At 36.0% G+C, this 12,717-nt stretch overlaps 1 protein-coding gene across 5 annotated transcripts in view; it reads right to left on the bottom strand.

Moving 5' to 3' along the window:
- Positions 1-12,717, bottom strand: part of BCKDHB (branched chain keto acid dehydrogenase E1 subunit beta) — a 203,337-nt gene that overhangs the window by 134,742 nt on the left and 55,878 nt on the right. For all 5 annotated transcript variants that reach the window (XR_007462762.1, XR_007462764.1, XR_007462763.1 and 2 more), the window contains exons 7-8: positions 3,610-3,707; positions 1,439-1,549 (exon numbers count right to left, since the gene is read on the bottom strand). Coding sequence is in view for 2 of the 5 variants with exons in the window: in XM_049653936.1 (XP_049509893.1) it covers positions 1,439-1,549; positions 3,610-3,707 (209 nt within the window). In the remaining 3 variants the exon portion in view is untranslated. The remainder of the gene's footprint in view (positions 1-1,438; positions 1,550-3,609; positions 3,708-12,717) is intronic.

The raw sequence follows: 12,717 nt of genomic DNA, 5'->3' as shown, positions 1-12,717 counted from the left end.
ACACACACACACACCACACACAATGGAGTATTAGTTGGCAATCAAAAAGAATGAAATCTTGCCATTTGCAACTACGTGGATGGAACTGGAGGGTATTATGCTAAGTGAAATTAGTCAGAGAAAGACAAATGTCATATGACTTCACTCATATGATGAATTTAAGATACAAAACAGATGAACTAAGGGAAGGGAAGTAAAAATAATATAAAAAGAGGGAGGCGGACAAAACAGAAGAGACTCATAAATATGGAGAACAAACTGAGGGTTGCTGGAGGGGTTGTGGGGGGGGGGATGGGCTAAATAGGTAAGGGGCATTAAGGAATCTACTGAAATCATTGTTTCACTATATGCTAACTAATTTGAATATCAATTTTAAAAAATAAAAAATAAAATTTAAAAAAAAGTGTTTTTTGTTTCCTAGAAAATAATCTTCTAGGAACTTGTCTTACTTAATTTTATATGTCTATTAGAACACTCGAGTACCTAATGTAGGTACTCAATAAATGCTGTGAAATAAATTGGTAAAAAAAAAAAAAAAATCAAGATACATAAACCAGCCTCTGCAGAATTAAATTTCTGGCTTAACTTTTAATACTTCATGGTCATTTCCCTCCTTCTTTGTCTTATACATATATTCTAAGAATACTTCTAATAATAAAAAATTTTAATATTCCTTAAAAAAATAAATGTAAAATACCCTCAGTCTTATGACTCACTTGTTATAACAGTAAATCAAGGAAAAGTAATATATGCAACATTACCTAAACTTTAGTAGATACTACCATCACAAAAAAAAGGGCTTAATTTTCCTTACATACCACAGTGGGAATGTTTATCTGTACGTTAATATGAAAGATATCAGTTATAGCCAAGTAAATGGGAACCGAACTATATTCTTGAGAAGGGACTACCAAGCGGTTGCTTAGACAGAAAACTAAGAGCAGCCAGAATCCCACAACATAACATTTAAACTGTGATTCACAGTATTAAGACCGTGCAAAGAGGGGTTTTTTTGGTTTGGTTTTGTTTTGAACATAATCCATCTCCATCTCTTTTGGAGAGGAGACAATGAAAATTTAGCCAAACCATTTAGCAGACTATATTAAACAATGCTTATCAAATCCTAAGTAGTTCAAGTGATAAATAGTTAAAAACACAGGTGACTTTCAACATACCTGAAATGCTCCTATTTGCACTACTCCAGTTTTGTAATATTTTAAACAGAGAACTATGGAAGGGAAAAACTGTCAAGTGATTGGTTTCCTTGAGCATTAAACTGATTATACACCACATGCTTCTGTCACGGTGTAAATTTTTAAAGTTTTCAATCAGGTGAAAGTGCTCATGAAGCTCAAAATTTCAAAACAACTCTGCAAACTGCCAGTAAATATTCCCCAAGAGTTTAAGGAAATGACACCCTATCAAACTGTATTCATACCTTGCAAACTGTATCCATGTCCCAAGGTAGTATGGTCTTCAGATCAATGACTTCACAAGACACTCCAAGCTTTTCTTGAGCCATGGAAGCCACCTCTCGCATGACATGAACCTGAAATAAAAACAGCAGAGAATAACTAGAGATTGAGACCTGAAAAACTAACTGAATTCTGATATCATTAATAGAAACAGTGTTTAAAGTCAGAGAAACTGATTTTCATGAAGAATTAAACATCTTAGACATGTTGAACCCCATATTCTACCAAAATAATCAAACACAAATGTCTAGAAAACGGTTGGAAAGATGTTCTCAAAGAAAAGGAGAGCAGTCATTGATAGAGACATTGATTCTAAAGATATCAGCATACAGAAGGTAAAGTCACAGGAGTAGGTTGAGTTTCTAGAGAGGGCATGAGGAAGGAGAAGTAAAGAGCAGATTGTGGAACCCTGTAGATGACCAACATTTAAGGGGAAAATGGAGAAGGAGGAGCTCACTTTAAAAAAAGAAAGAAAGAAAGAAAGAAAGAAAGAAAGAAAGAAAGAAAGAGAGAAAACAACAACAACAACAACAAAAAACACAAAGAAAACTCAGGAGACAATATCTCCCAGAAACTAAAGAAGAAAGTGTTTCATAAAAACAGCAGCCAGTATCATACACCATAGCAATATGGGATAAGGGTTGGATTTAATCATTAGAAAATTAGGAATGTTAGCAGAAATAATTGTAGTAAATTAGTGGGAACAGAACTCATAGGTACAAGAACATAAGGAAGTTAAGGAATTAAATATAGGTAGTAGAAAATGGTTGTTCAAGTTTAGTGATAAAAGAAAGGAGGAGATGTACTGGTATTTAAGGGAAAAGCAGGGTAGAGAAAAGGTATTTTTTAGATAGAGAAGAAATACACACCTTTTTAAATTTTTTGCAATGTTTACTTATTTTTGAGACAGAGAGAGACAGAGCACAAGCAGGGGAAGGGCAGAAAGAGAGGGAGACACAGAATCCAAAGCAGGCTCCAGGTTCCGAGCTGTCAGCACAGAGCCTGATGCGGGGGCTTGAACTCATGAACTGTGAGATCATGACCTGAGCCGAAGCTGGACGCTTAACCGACTGAGCCACCCAGGCGCCCCTAAGAAATATACACCTTGTTAATAAAAGGGACGTGGAAAGAAGAAACTGAAGATGCAAAAGAGAGAAGGGACTAGCTGGTAAGTTACAGACCTGGAGAAGGTAAAAGAGAATATAATCTGAAAGATTTGTAGAGGTAGGTATAAAAACCAGACACCTCTTCTTTTGAGTACAAAGAGAAAGAAGAAAGGAGTGGCAGCAGACATGGAAGGTATGAGGAAAAAGCAAGTTATAGGACATAGTATCCAATACACTAACTTCCCTATTACAAAGAGAGGCAAGGATGCATGCTGCGTGAAAGGGATACAGATACAAGATTTTCCCACTGGAGGTAAGAAACCAGGAGGACTGGCTCTCCAAGCCAAACATCGAGTGGAGAGGAGAGTAGGAGGTTGTGGTATTATAAATGATTTCTATTATTTTCGTTATTTAACGTTGCACCAAATTTTCTAAAAATAAGTATTTCCTTTACACAGAAGAAAGAAAAATGGACCATTTCTTTAAAAGAAGGAGAGAGAAAAGTCAAAGATAGAAGTCTATGGCCAGAGGAGCAAAGAGTCCCGAGTTTCAAAGTCTGGAGGCAGGGCAGCATGACAAGCACTGGGAAAAAGGAGACAGATCAGAATTGAGGCTCGCTGGAACAGAGGAAGGTATAGAACTCGGATGCTGGATCACTAGATGTCCCACGTGGCCAGCTACATAATCACATGAGATGGCAGCAGATGTGATGAAAAAGACACCAGGTCAAGTGCAGAAGCCAGAGTGAGTGATGTATAATATGTGCCTCAAAAGAAACAGTTTTGAATGAATCCATTTGCATAAACTCAACAGATTTTAATGGTTTTACCACATTCATATATATTTTAATATAACTGAATAGGCACCTCACTTTCAACCAGAAATCAATACCAAATACAGATGTAGCACAAGCAAGACTAAAATTTGAGACAGAAGAAAAACACTTTAAATTTTTATAGTATCAGGATTAAAAATGAGAGCTTCCAAGCACAATATGGACATTATTGGTTCTTATAAATGTTACTGACCTGAGTGCCCCAGGCAACTAGAGTAACATCACTCCCTTCCTGTATGACTTCAGCCTGGGACAGGGGGATGTGGTATGGTTCTACAGGAACCTGTTCAACTGAATATGTAATGGGGGAAAAAAATAAAAAGTTATTTTTTTTTCATGTGGCATTTGTGCATAAGAGAATATAAGAATTTCATTGTGGCAAAGCTTTATTTTACTCTTCCCCCAAATTCCCTAAGTTATTTAAAACAGAAATAGCATTTATTATATGGCTCCATGACATCACTACACATATGAAAAAGTACAATGTAAATGTATAAAATATATCAGCGATCCTGTAACAGAAGAAGGACTTTGGATAAAAACTAATCAAATCTTACTTAAAGTTAGGGCTTTGGTCAACAATGTGTCAATATATGTGTCAACTGTAATAAATATGCCATACTAATAGGAGACGTTAATAATACAGAAAACTGCATGTGGTGTATATGGGAACTCTCCTGTACTATCTCCATACCTTTTCTGTAAATCTAAAACCATTCTAAAAAAAATTTTAACATGTCTGCTAAAACTTGATCAGACTGAAATAAGTTCTCAGACAAGTTTTCTATCAAGAAGCAAATTTATGGAGGTTTGAAAAATGAAACATACATAGTAGGGCCAAATATTTAAGCATATTTTATTTTTGCGCCTTCTATGAACACTTCATCCACTGTGGCAGCCGACAACACCCTAATTTTCAGAGCTGAATCCTGCAGATCTCGAAGAGATATGCTAAAGCAGCTCTACCGGGCTAAAGGAAGCATAAGCCACTGGTATCCCAGAGAAAACTATTTCATGATTATTTCTGCCCAACCAAACACAAGCAATATAGAGTTGACTGAATTCCAGAGGAAATCATGAGGTGAATTTTTAAATGAAATTGAGTAGGAAGTTGATGGAATTGCCCCATTAGGCTAGGAAGCCCTCTTGAATTCCGTGTGAGAGCAGTGAAACAGCAGAAGTGGTGGGGAAAAATAGTTCCCTTTTGTTGACTTTCCCCATAATCTTTTATCATTGTTGTTTTAATCTTTTTTTTTTTTTAATTCAAAGAGCAAAGAAGAGTAAAAAAAAAAAAAAGGTTCCCTCTGAGCCCCGGTTAGTTCTTCCAACTCCACTGCCCAGAAGTAATCAATACCAACAACTTCCTGGGTGAATGAGGGGACAGCTTTCATTCTTTCTGTCATCCACGCTTCTTAACCCTCTTCCTAAATTGGGGAAATGCCCCATCTGATGAGGCAAGGCACTTTATCCACTATAGAAGTAAGGTCCACATATGCACTTTCTCAGCTTCCCTTGCAGCTAGGGCACAACATGTGGGCTCTGCCAATCAAAGGCAGACTCTGAAATGGAAGCTGATGACACAGAAGAGCAGCAAGTACCCAGAACTCATCCTAGAGTATGGGTAACAGTGGAGGCAGATCCAGCATTCAGATTCAGTGGTGTCAATATTCAAGACTGCAGTTCCACATCCACCAATAGGTGCTGGGGCATCTTTGCAAAACCAGTTATGCGGTGGAATTTTGGGTATTGCTTTAGACATATGGCCTCTAAGCCTGGCTCTTAGGCACTGCAAAGATATCTCAGCTATCCATTATCCTTCAATAAATCTTTTCTGCTTTTATATTGGCCAGAGTTGATCTCGGCTTGAAAGTGAAGAACCATGACTGATTCAGTGTCTTTTCAGATATTTATAATAGTCAAGTATGCACACTTATCAACACATGTGAATCTTTTTTTCCACATATAGAATCACATTGTACACCCTGTTCAGAAGTCTTCTATCATCTCACTATTTTTTCACATGGCAACATATCTTGGCCATGTTTTCATGTCAAAAATATAGATTTTACTTATAAATGATTTTTAAAAAACTACCAAATTTAGGGGCTCTGTGCTGACAGCTCAGGGCCTGGATCCTGCTTCAGATTCTGTGTCTCCTCCTGTCTCTGCCCCTCCCCCACTTGTGCTCTGTCTCTCGCTGTCTATCAAAAATAAATAAATGTAAAAATAAATAAATAAATAAATAAATACTATCAAATTTAATGGTACTATTCTCAGTGATATGGAAAGTTTTTTCTTTTCTTTTTTTTATATTTCCAATCCAATAACATTTCTATAATCAATGCCAGAGAAAGAAATGAATATTTTTAAAATCACCAATACATTTAAACTATACACTAAAATCCACAAAACTACTCAAAGCAGATGACAAGTAAGCTAACTAACAAACATGAGACACAAGCTGTGTTAGAAAACTCATAAGCAGGGACGCCTGGATGGCTCAGTTGGTTAAGCATCTAACTTTGGCTCACAGTTCGTGAGTTCAAGCCCCTGCATGGGGCTCTGTGCTGACAGCTCAGAGCCTGGAGCCTCCTTCAGATTCTGTGTCTACCCCTCTCTCTGCCTCTCCCCTGCTCATGCTCTGTCCATCTCTCTCAAAAATAAATAGGCGTTAAAAAATTTTTTTAAACTCATAAGAATTAAAAGCATTTCTTTAAAAGTTCTTGTGTAGCACACAAATTATGTTGAGCCAGATACTTCCATCCACACCAGGAGTAAGCAAGTCAATTTTTATAAACAATATTTTACTGGAGTACAGCCACATCCATTCATTTATATATTATCTATGGTTGTTTTTAACCTACAACAGCAGAATTGAGTAGTTACAAAAGATAGCATGGCCTATTGGCTAAAATTCTTACTACCTCTTCCTTTATAGAAAAAGTTTGCCAACCTCAATTCTAAACAGTGCTTTCAGAGGTTAATTCCAGCCCATTTATTGACAGCTTAAATCCAGTATTTGATGGACAGATGAACCAACAGATATATGGCTGGATAAAGGAACACACAGAAGGAAGACAAACATTCAACTGGAGTAGTATATTCTACTTAGCAGTTCTCAGTTGCTAAACCAAAGTGATGGTAGTTTGCTGATGATATCCAGCAAACCTGTGAAAGGTAGCACCATAGGCTCTTTGTCATCATCAAGTCGTCTTTCCTAGGGCAGCAAGATCTGCATACCAATAGACAAGGCTTGAAGCCAGTACACACACTGTCTTTTCAGTGAGTCAGTGGCTGTCATTCAAGAGTCCCGTCTTTCCCGCCTTTTATATCAGTTGCCAGCTGATTAGCAAATCCCTGGAACGCACAATTCTAATGGCTGGCACACTAAAAGAAGTGGGTTAGCATCTTGGCCCACTTTCTCTGAGAAATTGCCAGTGAGTGACTAACTGCTTCATTGTATTAAATAAATTACCCAGCATAATAAGACCTCATTACTTTAACACTTAATTAAGGAATGAGATGGCAAACAAGGCATTGTTCTCCATCAACAAAATCGTGCAGGGAATTATATTCAAGAAGAGTCTCATATTAATAACAACCAAAAAATCTACTAGAGTCACATAAATTTAATCCTGAGAGCCGGAGAATAAGAATACAATTTTAATATGTTTGTTTATTTAAACGTGGCACACAGGTCACTTAGAGGGTAAGCCGTAACTCACAAGTACCTTAGCTACCCCAATGTAAAAGATACTTACTCCAAGAGAAGCTTATGATTACAAATAAGCATTCTTGCATTCCTACTCCATGACTATGTGATTTTTGAAAGAGAACAGGTAAGAGGAGTTACAGCAGAAAACTTCAAGAACTGAAGAGCCCCTATACAGTCATATTACAGAATCCTGTTTTCATAGCAGTGGGACCAAATGAGACCATTCCATTTCACCAAATGCTGATTACATTCAAATCGTAGCACTAATGAATATTCCAGACAAACCCTTCAATATCAGATATATATTAACACAAATGTGTGACCCAGAAAAATAAGAACTCTAAAACCAAAATTAAAAAATGCAATTTTTTGCTCAAATATCAGATTTTTAAAACATACATTGTAAATTCCATACATATGTTTCCTTTGTAATTGCAAATGCACTTACAGTCACATTACATATATACTTACAGATTCATGGCATGAATTAGCTCATGCCCGCCCTAATTTTTTTCCTCATCCTCCTACTTTTTTCCTTCTAATTTTCTTGTAATTTGTTTTGTCATCTTAAACACATTTTTAAAATAAGGCTGTATATAAATGTATATACTATGTATTATATATTTTTATTCATTTAATAGTTATTGTATAGCCAATATATACAGGTATCACACAGCGTACTGGAATATGAAATTAAAAGAGGCAGTCCCTGTCTTTGACAAGCACATACTCAACTGGGAGGTATGAAGATGGGAAGACACAATCAGCAAACAAAAACAAGAGACAGTGGTAGGGATAAATTGCCCTAGGAATACAGAGGGAAGCAACAACCTGGTTGTAAGAATCAAGGAAGCGGTACCACCATGGAGGGCACAATTGACAGGGGTCTTGGAGATGATGAGAAAATACAGAGGGAATTCTATGTAGAAAGCAAAGATGTGTACAAAGAAATGGAGGTGTGAAGTTGTGTGTGTGTGTGTGTGTGTGTGTGTGCATCTACAAACACCAGTCAACATACATTTATGTGCTGTTTCAGGTAAAGGGGAAAGCTTTAAATTATATACCAAAGTCCCCAGGAAAACCTTTTCAGTTCCTTCTGGCTTCATATATTAATAACACATGCAGAAAGTGTCTGCAAGAAATAATAACTCACTCTTAATGATGCAAGTTTCCCTGTGAGGCACAATATTACCATTACAGAGATAATAGGGTCATTTCTCTGCCCTGGCACTAATCTGCAGTAATGCTAGTTTCCTCACAAATGTGAAAGTCAGTAGGGCTTTATTCATGTTGCATTATACATGATGCAGTGATAAAACATAAATGTTCTTCTTAAAAAGAAACAGAGTATATTTCTAAAATGTTACTTCAATGCTGCCTGATTACTAACAACATATTGGAAATCTTCATACCTGAGAAAGTCTACCGAATTTGTCAGAATTTACAGTCTAATGGGAGAGGGTGGGAAAATTCACCCAACCAAGAACCCATTTGCCAACCCTGTCTGTGCATCTAACTAAATTGGTGATCTCTTAGAAAGCATTGTAGCACTTTTATGCCCCAGTATCCCATCTGTAAACTGTGGAAAGTAGCATTTGTCTGTCGACCGTGTCATAAGGACAGAATGAGGACATATTCAGTTAATCACTGTGGTCATCCTTTCAGTTCTTAGGAAGAAGACAGTTTTACATTTGAAATAATTCAATGTCATTGTTATAGTCATTAAAACTATAAATTTTTCATTCTAGGAACGGTTATTCTTACTACTATTATCATTTGCTGTATAAAACTGATATTTAACCATCAACCAGTATCTCTGTATTATAATTATTATTTTTCCAAATAATCTTTCAGGTGAGGCTACTTATGATCACACTTTTAACAGTTTTCACTTCCATACCAACAACTCCTCCTAACACTGATGTTAAAGATAAGAAAATATATGAACAAGAAATCTAAGTGAATTTTTTTGGTATAATTGTAGTAATTATAGTAATTACTATAGTAATTATCGTAATTGTAGTAATTACTTTTAAATTATTCCCCAATTTTCCCATCATCTCTTCACCTCAAAATACTGAAAATCTAAAGATTAACAGTCTATATGAGTAAGACCAAATCAATATACTGTTACCAATATTATTTGTCAATATGAGCTGTCCTTATAATAGTTGTTATAATATTACTATCTAATTAAAAGACAAAATTAACTTTTAATAAAAAATAATTAAGTACTAAACTTTTCATACTATTTTAACCGGTGGTGATTATTAGGAACATGTGTGGACAGCATAGACTGATACAGTAAGTCTCAATATCAAGGGAATAAGCCAGAGAAGTCTCTTAGAAGGGACAGTGATTGAAGATCACAGCCACATGATAACATAGGTCTTCACACCATGAGCATGTCAAGGTCTTATGGAGAACTAGAGTAAAAGGATTGCAGAAAAGTGAGAAAGCAGATTAACTAGAGCAAATAGAGAAAACCACAAAAAAAGATAGATCCTGAAGAATGAATATAATCAGATGCACAAAAGCAAAAGGTTGGCATTCTAAGCAGTAGGGTAGTATATACAAATAACAGAAAAGTCAAAACAAGCAAGCTGAGAACACCATCATGTGTTATCACAACGTGATACTCTGAGAAGGGCACAGCATCACTTCAGGGGTATCCTTGCCCAAATATCTACATAACCTGAACTTAATCATGAAGAAACATCAGACATACTGATTGAAGGACATTCTACCAAATGTGAAGGTCATAACAGACAAAAAAGACAAAAGAATGGTCTATCCCAAAACAAAGGAGACTAAGGAGACAACAATAAGTGGAGACTCTGGAGACGCCTGGGTGGCTCAGTCCCTTAAGCACCTGACTTTGACTCAGGTCACGTGATCTCACAAATAGATCTGTGCTGTGAGTGAGTTTAGAGCTGCACTGACAGTGCAGAGTCTGCTTTAGATTCTGGGGCTCAATCCTACAACGGTGAGATCATGACCTGAGCCAAAACCAAGAGTCATACACTCAACCAACTGAGCTGCCCAGGCACCCCGAAAACATAATCTTAATAAATTATTGCTGGGGTGCCTGGGTGGCTCAGATGTTTAAGCATCCCACTGGATTTTGGCTCAGGTCATGATCTCGTGGTTCGTGAGTCTGAGCCCCATGTTGGGCTCTGCACTGCCAGGGCAGAACCTGCTTAGGATTCTCTCTCTTCCTCTCTCTGCCCCTCCCCAACTCGTGCTTGCTCTCTTTCTCAAAATAAATAAATAAACACTTTAAATAAATAAATAAATAAATAAATGTTATTTTCCCTGAAACCAATCAAGATTTAAATCTAGATTTCTCATTGACCTCTAGCAATTCACCCTCATTTTCTCAAATTAAATTTTTAGACATTAAATGGGCCTTATATTCAATAAAGCAAATATTCTTTAAACTCTCCACATACATATCACCCTTTGTTGGTCTCTGTGTGTTGTGCTGTGTGTCACTCCTTCATATCTTTCTTTTTCTTTCATATAAATCCCCTCATATCAAATTATGGATTAAAACTACCTAATTATGAAGGACTCCAGGCATACTTACACAGCCAGAAACTATGATTTGTAGTCTAGTGGCTTAAGTCAAATATCATTTACTTAATAGTCACTTCATAATCCCGAGTTATATTCAATGCTAGAGATAAAAAAGATAAATTAGGTAGAATCCATAAATTCAAATACAACACTGACGGATGCTAAAAAGTATTGATAAAATTAATACATATTTCAAGTTATTAAAAAACTTTTTCCAGCTGCAATTTTTATAAGCCTGACCACTTTATTTCTATCTGTGAAAAGTATGTGAAAATTACTAAATATAACCCTAGTGGTCTTAAAAATTTAGTGCTTACTATCTAACTTGTAAGTATAAGTAATTTATACATCTTTAACTTTTTGTTCAATGCACACTCACATACATTAAACATGAAAACTCCTAAAGAGCTTTTTGTGTGCCTTGTATTCCTAATTTAAAATTCTTTAGATCAGCTATGAAAATATCAACTAAATACACCCCATCTGCTAATCAACAGTTCAGTTTTGGCTTGTTAATATTACTGTCTGTATGCTATGTCATTGACAACTATGTTCACATGGTGAGGTTTAACTGGAAATTTTATATTTTAACTTTCTTCATAAAGAACACTGTTTATCACACGTAAGTCCATATTTTACTTTTAGACATCTGCCTTTGCACACATTTTGAGAAACATATTAAGAACTGCCTATAATCAAAAGTAGAAGACTGGTTTGATTTAACATGATACAATGCACATCCAACTAGCTAGCATATGTCGTAAATAATCCTAAATAATCTGTAAGAGTCCCTGAAGGATTAAAAATGTCCTAGAGTGGCCATGATATGACTGCCGACCCAGAAATCATTCTTCCCCACCTTCTTGCGAAAACTGAATTGCCCAACCAACAGATCCTAAACCACAAGATCAATCTCTCCCTCTTCACAAAACCATTTTGGACCAGCTATTCCTGAAACTGGCTGAACGTTGGCTGGCCTCTCCTCCTAAAGCTCTCTGAAATCTTTACCTTTCTCTCTCTCCTTAATTCAAACACTCTGAGTTGTGCTCATGGCTCAACAGGCTGCATAAAGTTTATGCTTAAGATCGTTAATATTAAAATAAGTCATTGGAGATTTTTAAATAATACAGAAACATCTTTTAGTACATGACATTTATCAAGTATTAATTATCAGATAAGCATGATAAATAATTTAAATGCATTAATATATTTAATCAAATGATACTAGGAAAGAAAAGTTTTATACTACTAAGTTTAAAAATCCAAGGAATAAATACATTATACAAAGATATAAATGACCAACATTTACTCAAGAATAAGTAGTAGTCCAACAACCATAAAAGATACTCAAAAGAAAGTCAAAGATGTGTCCCCAAACTCGCAAGAACCAGATAGTTTTACAAGCAAATTATATTAAACCTTATAGAACAGATCATTCCTAGTTATTCAGTCCAGTCTGGAGCACAGAAAAAGCAAGCATGTCAGTTCATCCTGTAAGACTGGAACAACTTTGATTCTGAAACCAGACTTGGGTAACTTCTGATTCTGAATGAATGATGAACTATAGACCAATTTGACACATAAATATATGCTTATATTCATACATGTAAATAGAGAAAACTATGGTCCAATTTTACATATGAACATAAAGCTCTTTTTAAAAAATCTTCAATTGAATCCAGCAATATGCTGAAAGAGCAATGCATTGATAAAGTAGAATTTATCCCAGGAATACAAGAATTGAAACATCAGAAAATAGGTTAATGAAATATACCCTCATCAAGAGATCAAAGAAGAGAAACCAGATAATCATCTCATCAGATATCTAGAAAGAATTTGGTAAAATTCAACACCGTGGAGAGGCACCTAGATGGCCTTGTCGGTAGAACGTCCAATTCTTGATTTTCGCTCAGGGCTCGGGAGATTGAGTCCCATGTAGGGCTCTGCACTGTCAGCATGGAGCCTGCTTGGGATTCTCTCTCTCCCTCTCTGCCTCTATTATTAGCT

Source organism: Panthera uncia (genome assembly GCF_023721935.1).
Source record: "Panthera uncia isolate 11264 chromosome B2 unlocalized genomic scaffold, Puncia_PCG_1.0 HiC_scaffold_24, whole genome shotgun sequence".
Lineage (NCBI taxonomy): Eukaryota > Metazoa > Chordata > Mammalia > Carnivora > Felidae > Panthera > Panthera uncia.
This window is presented reverse-complemented; position numbering and strand designations above follow the sequence as displayed.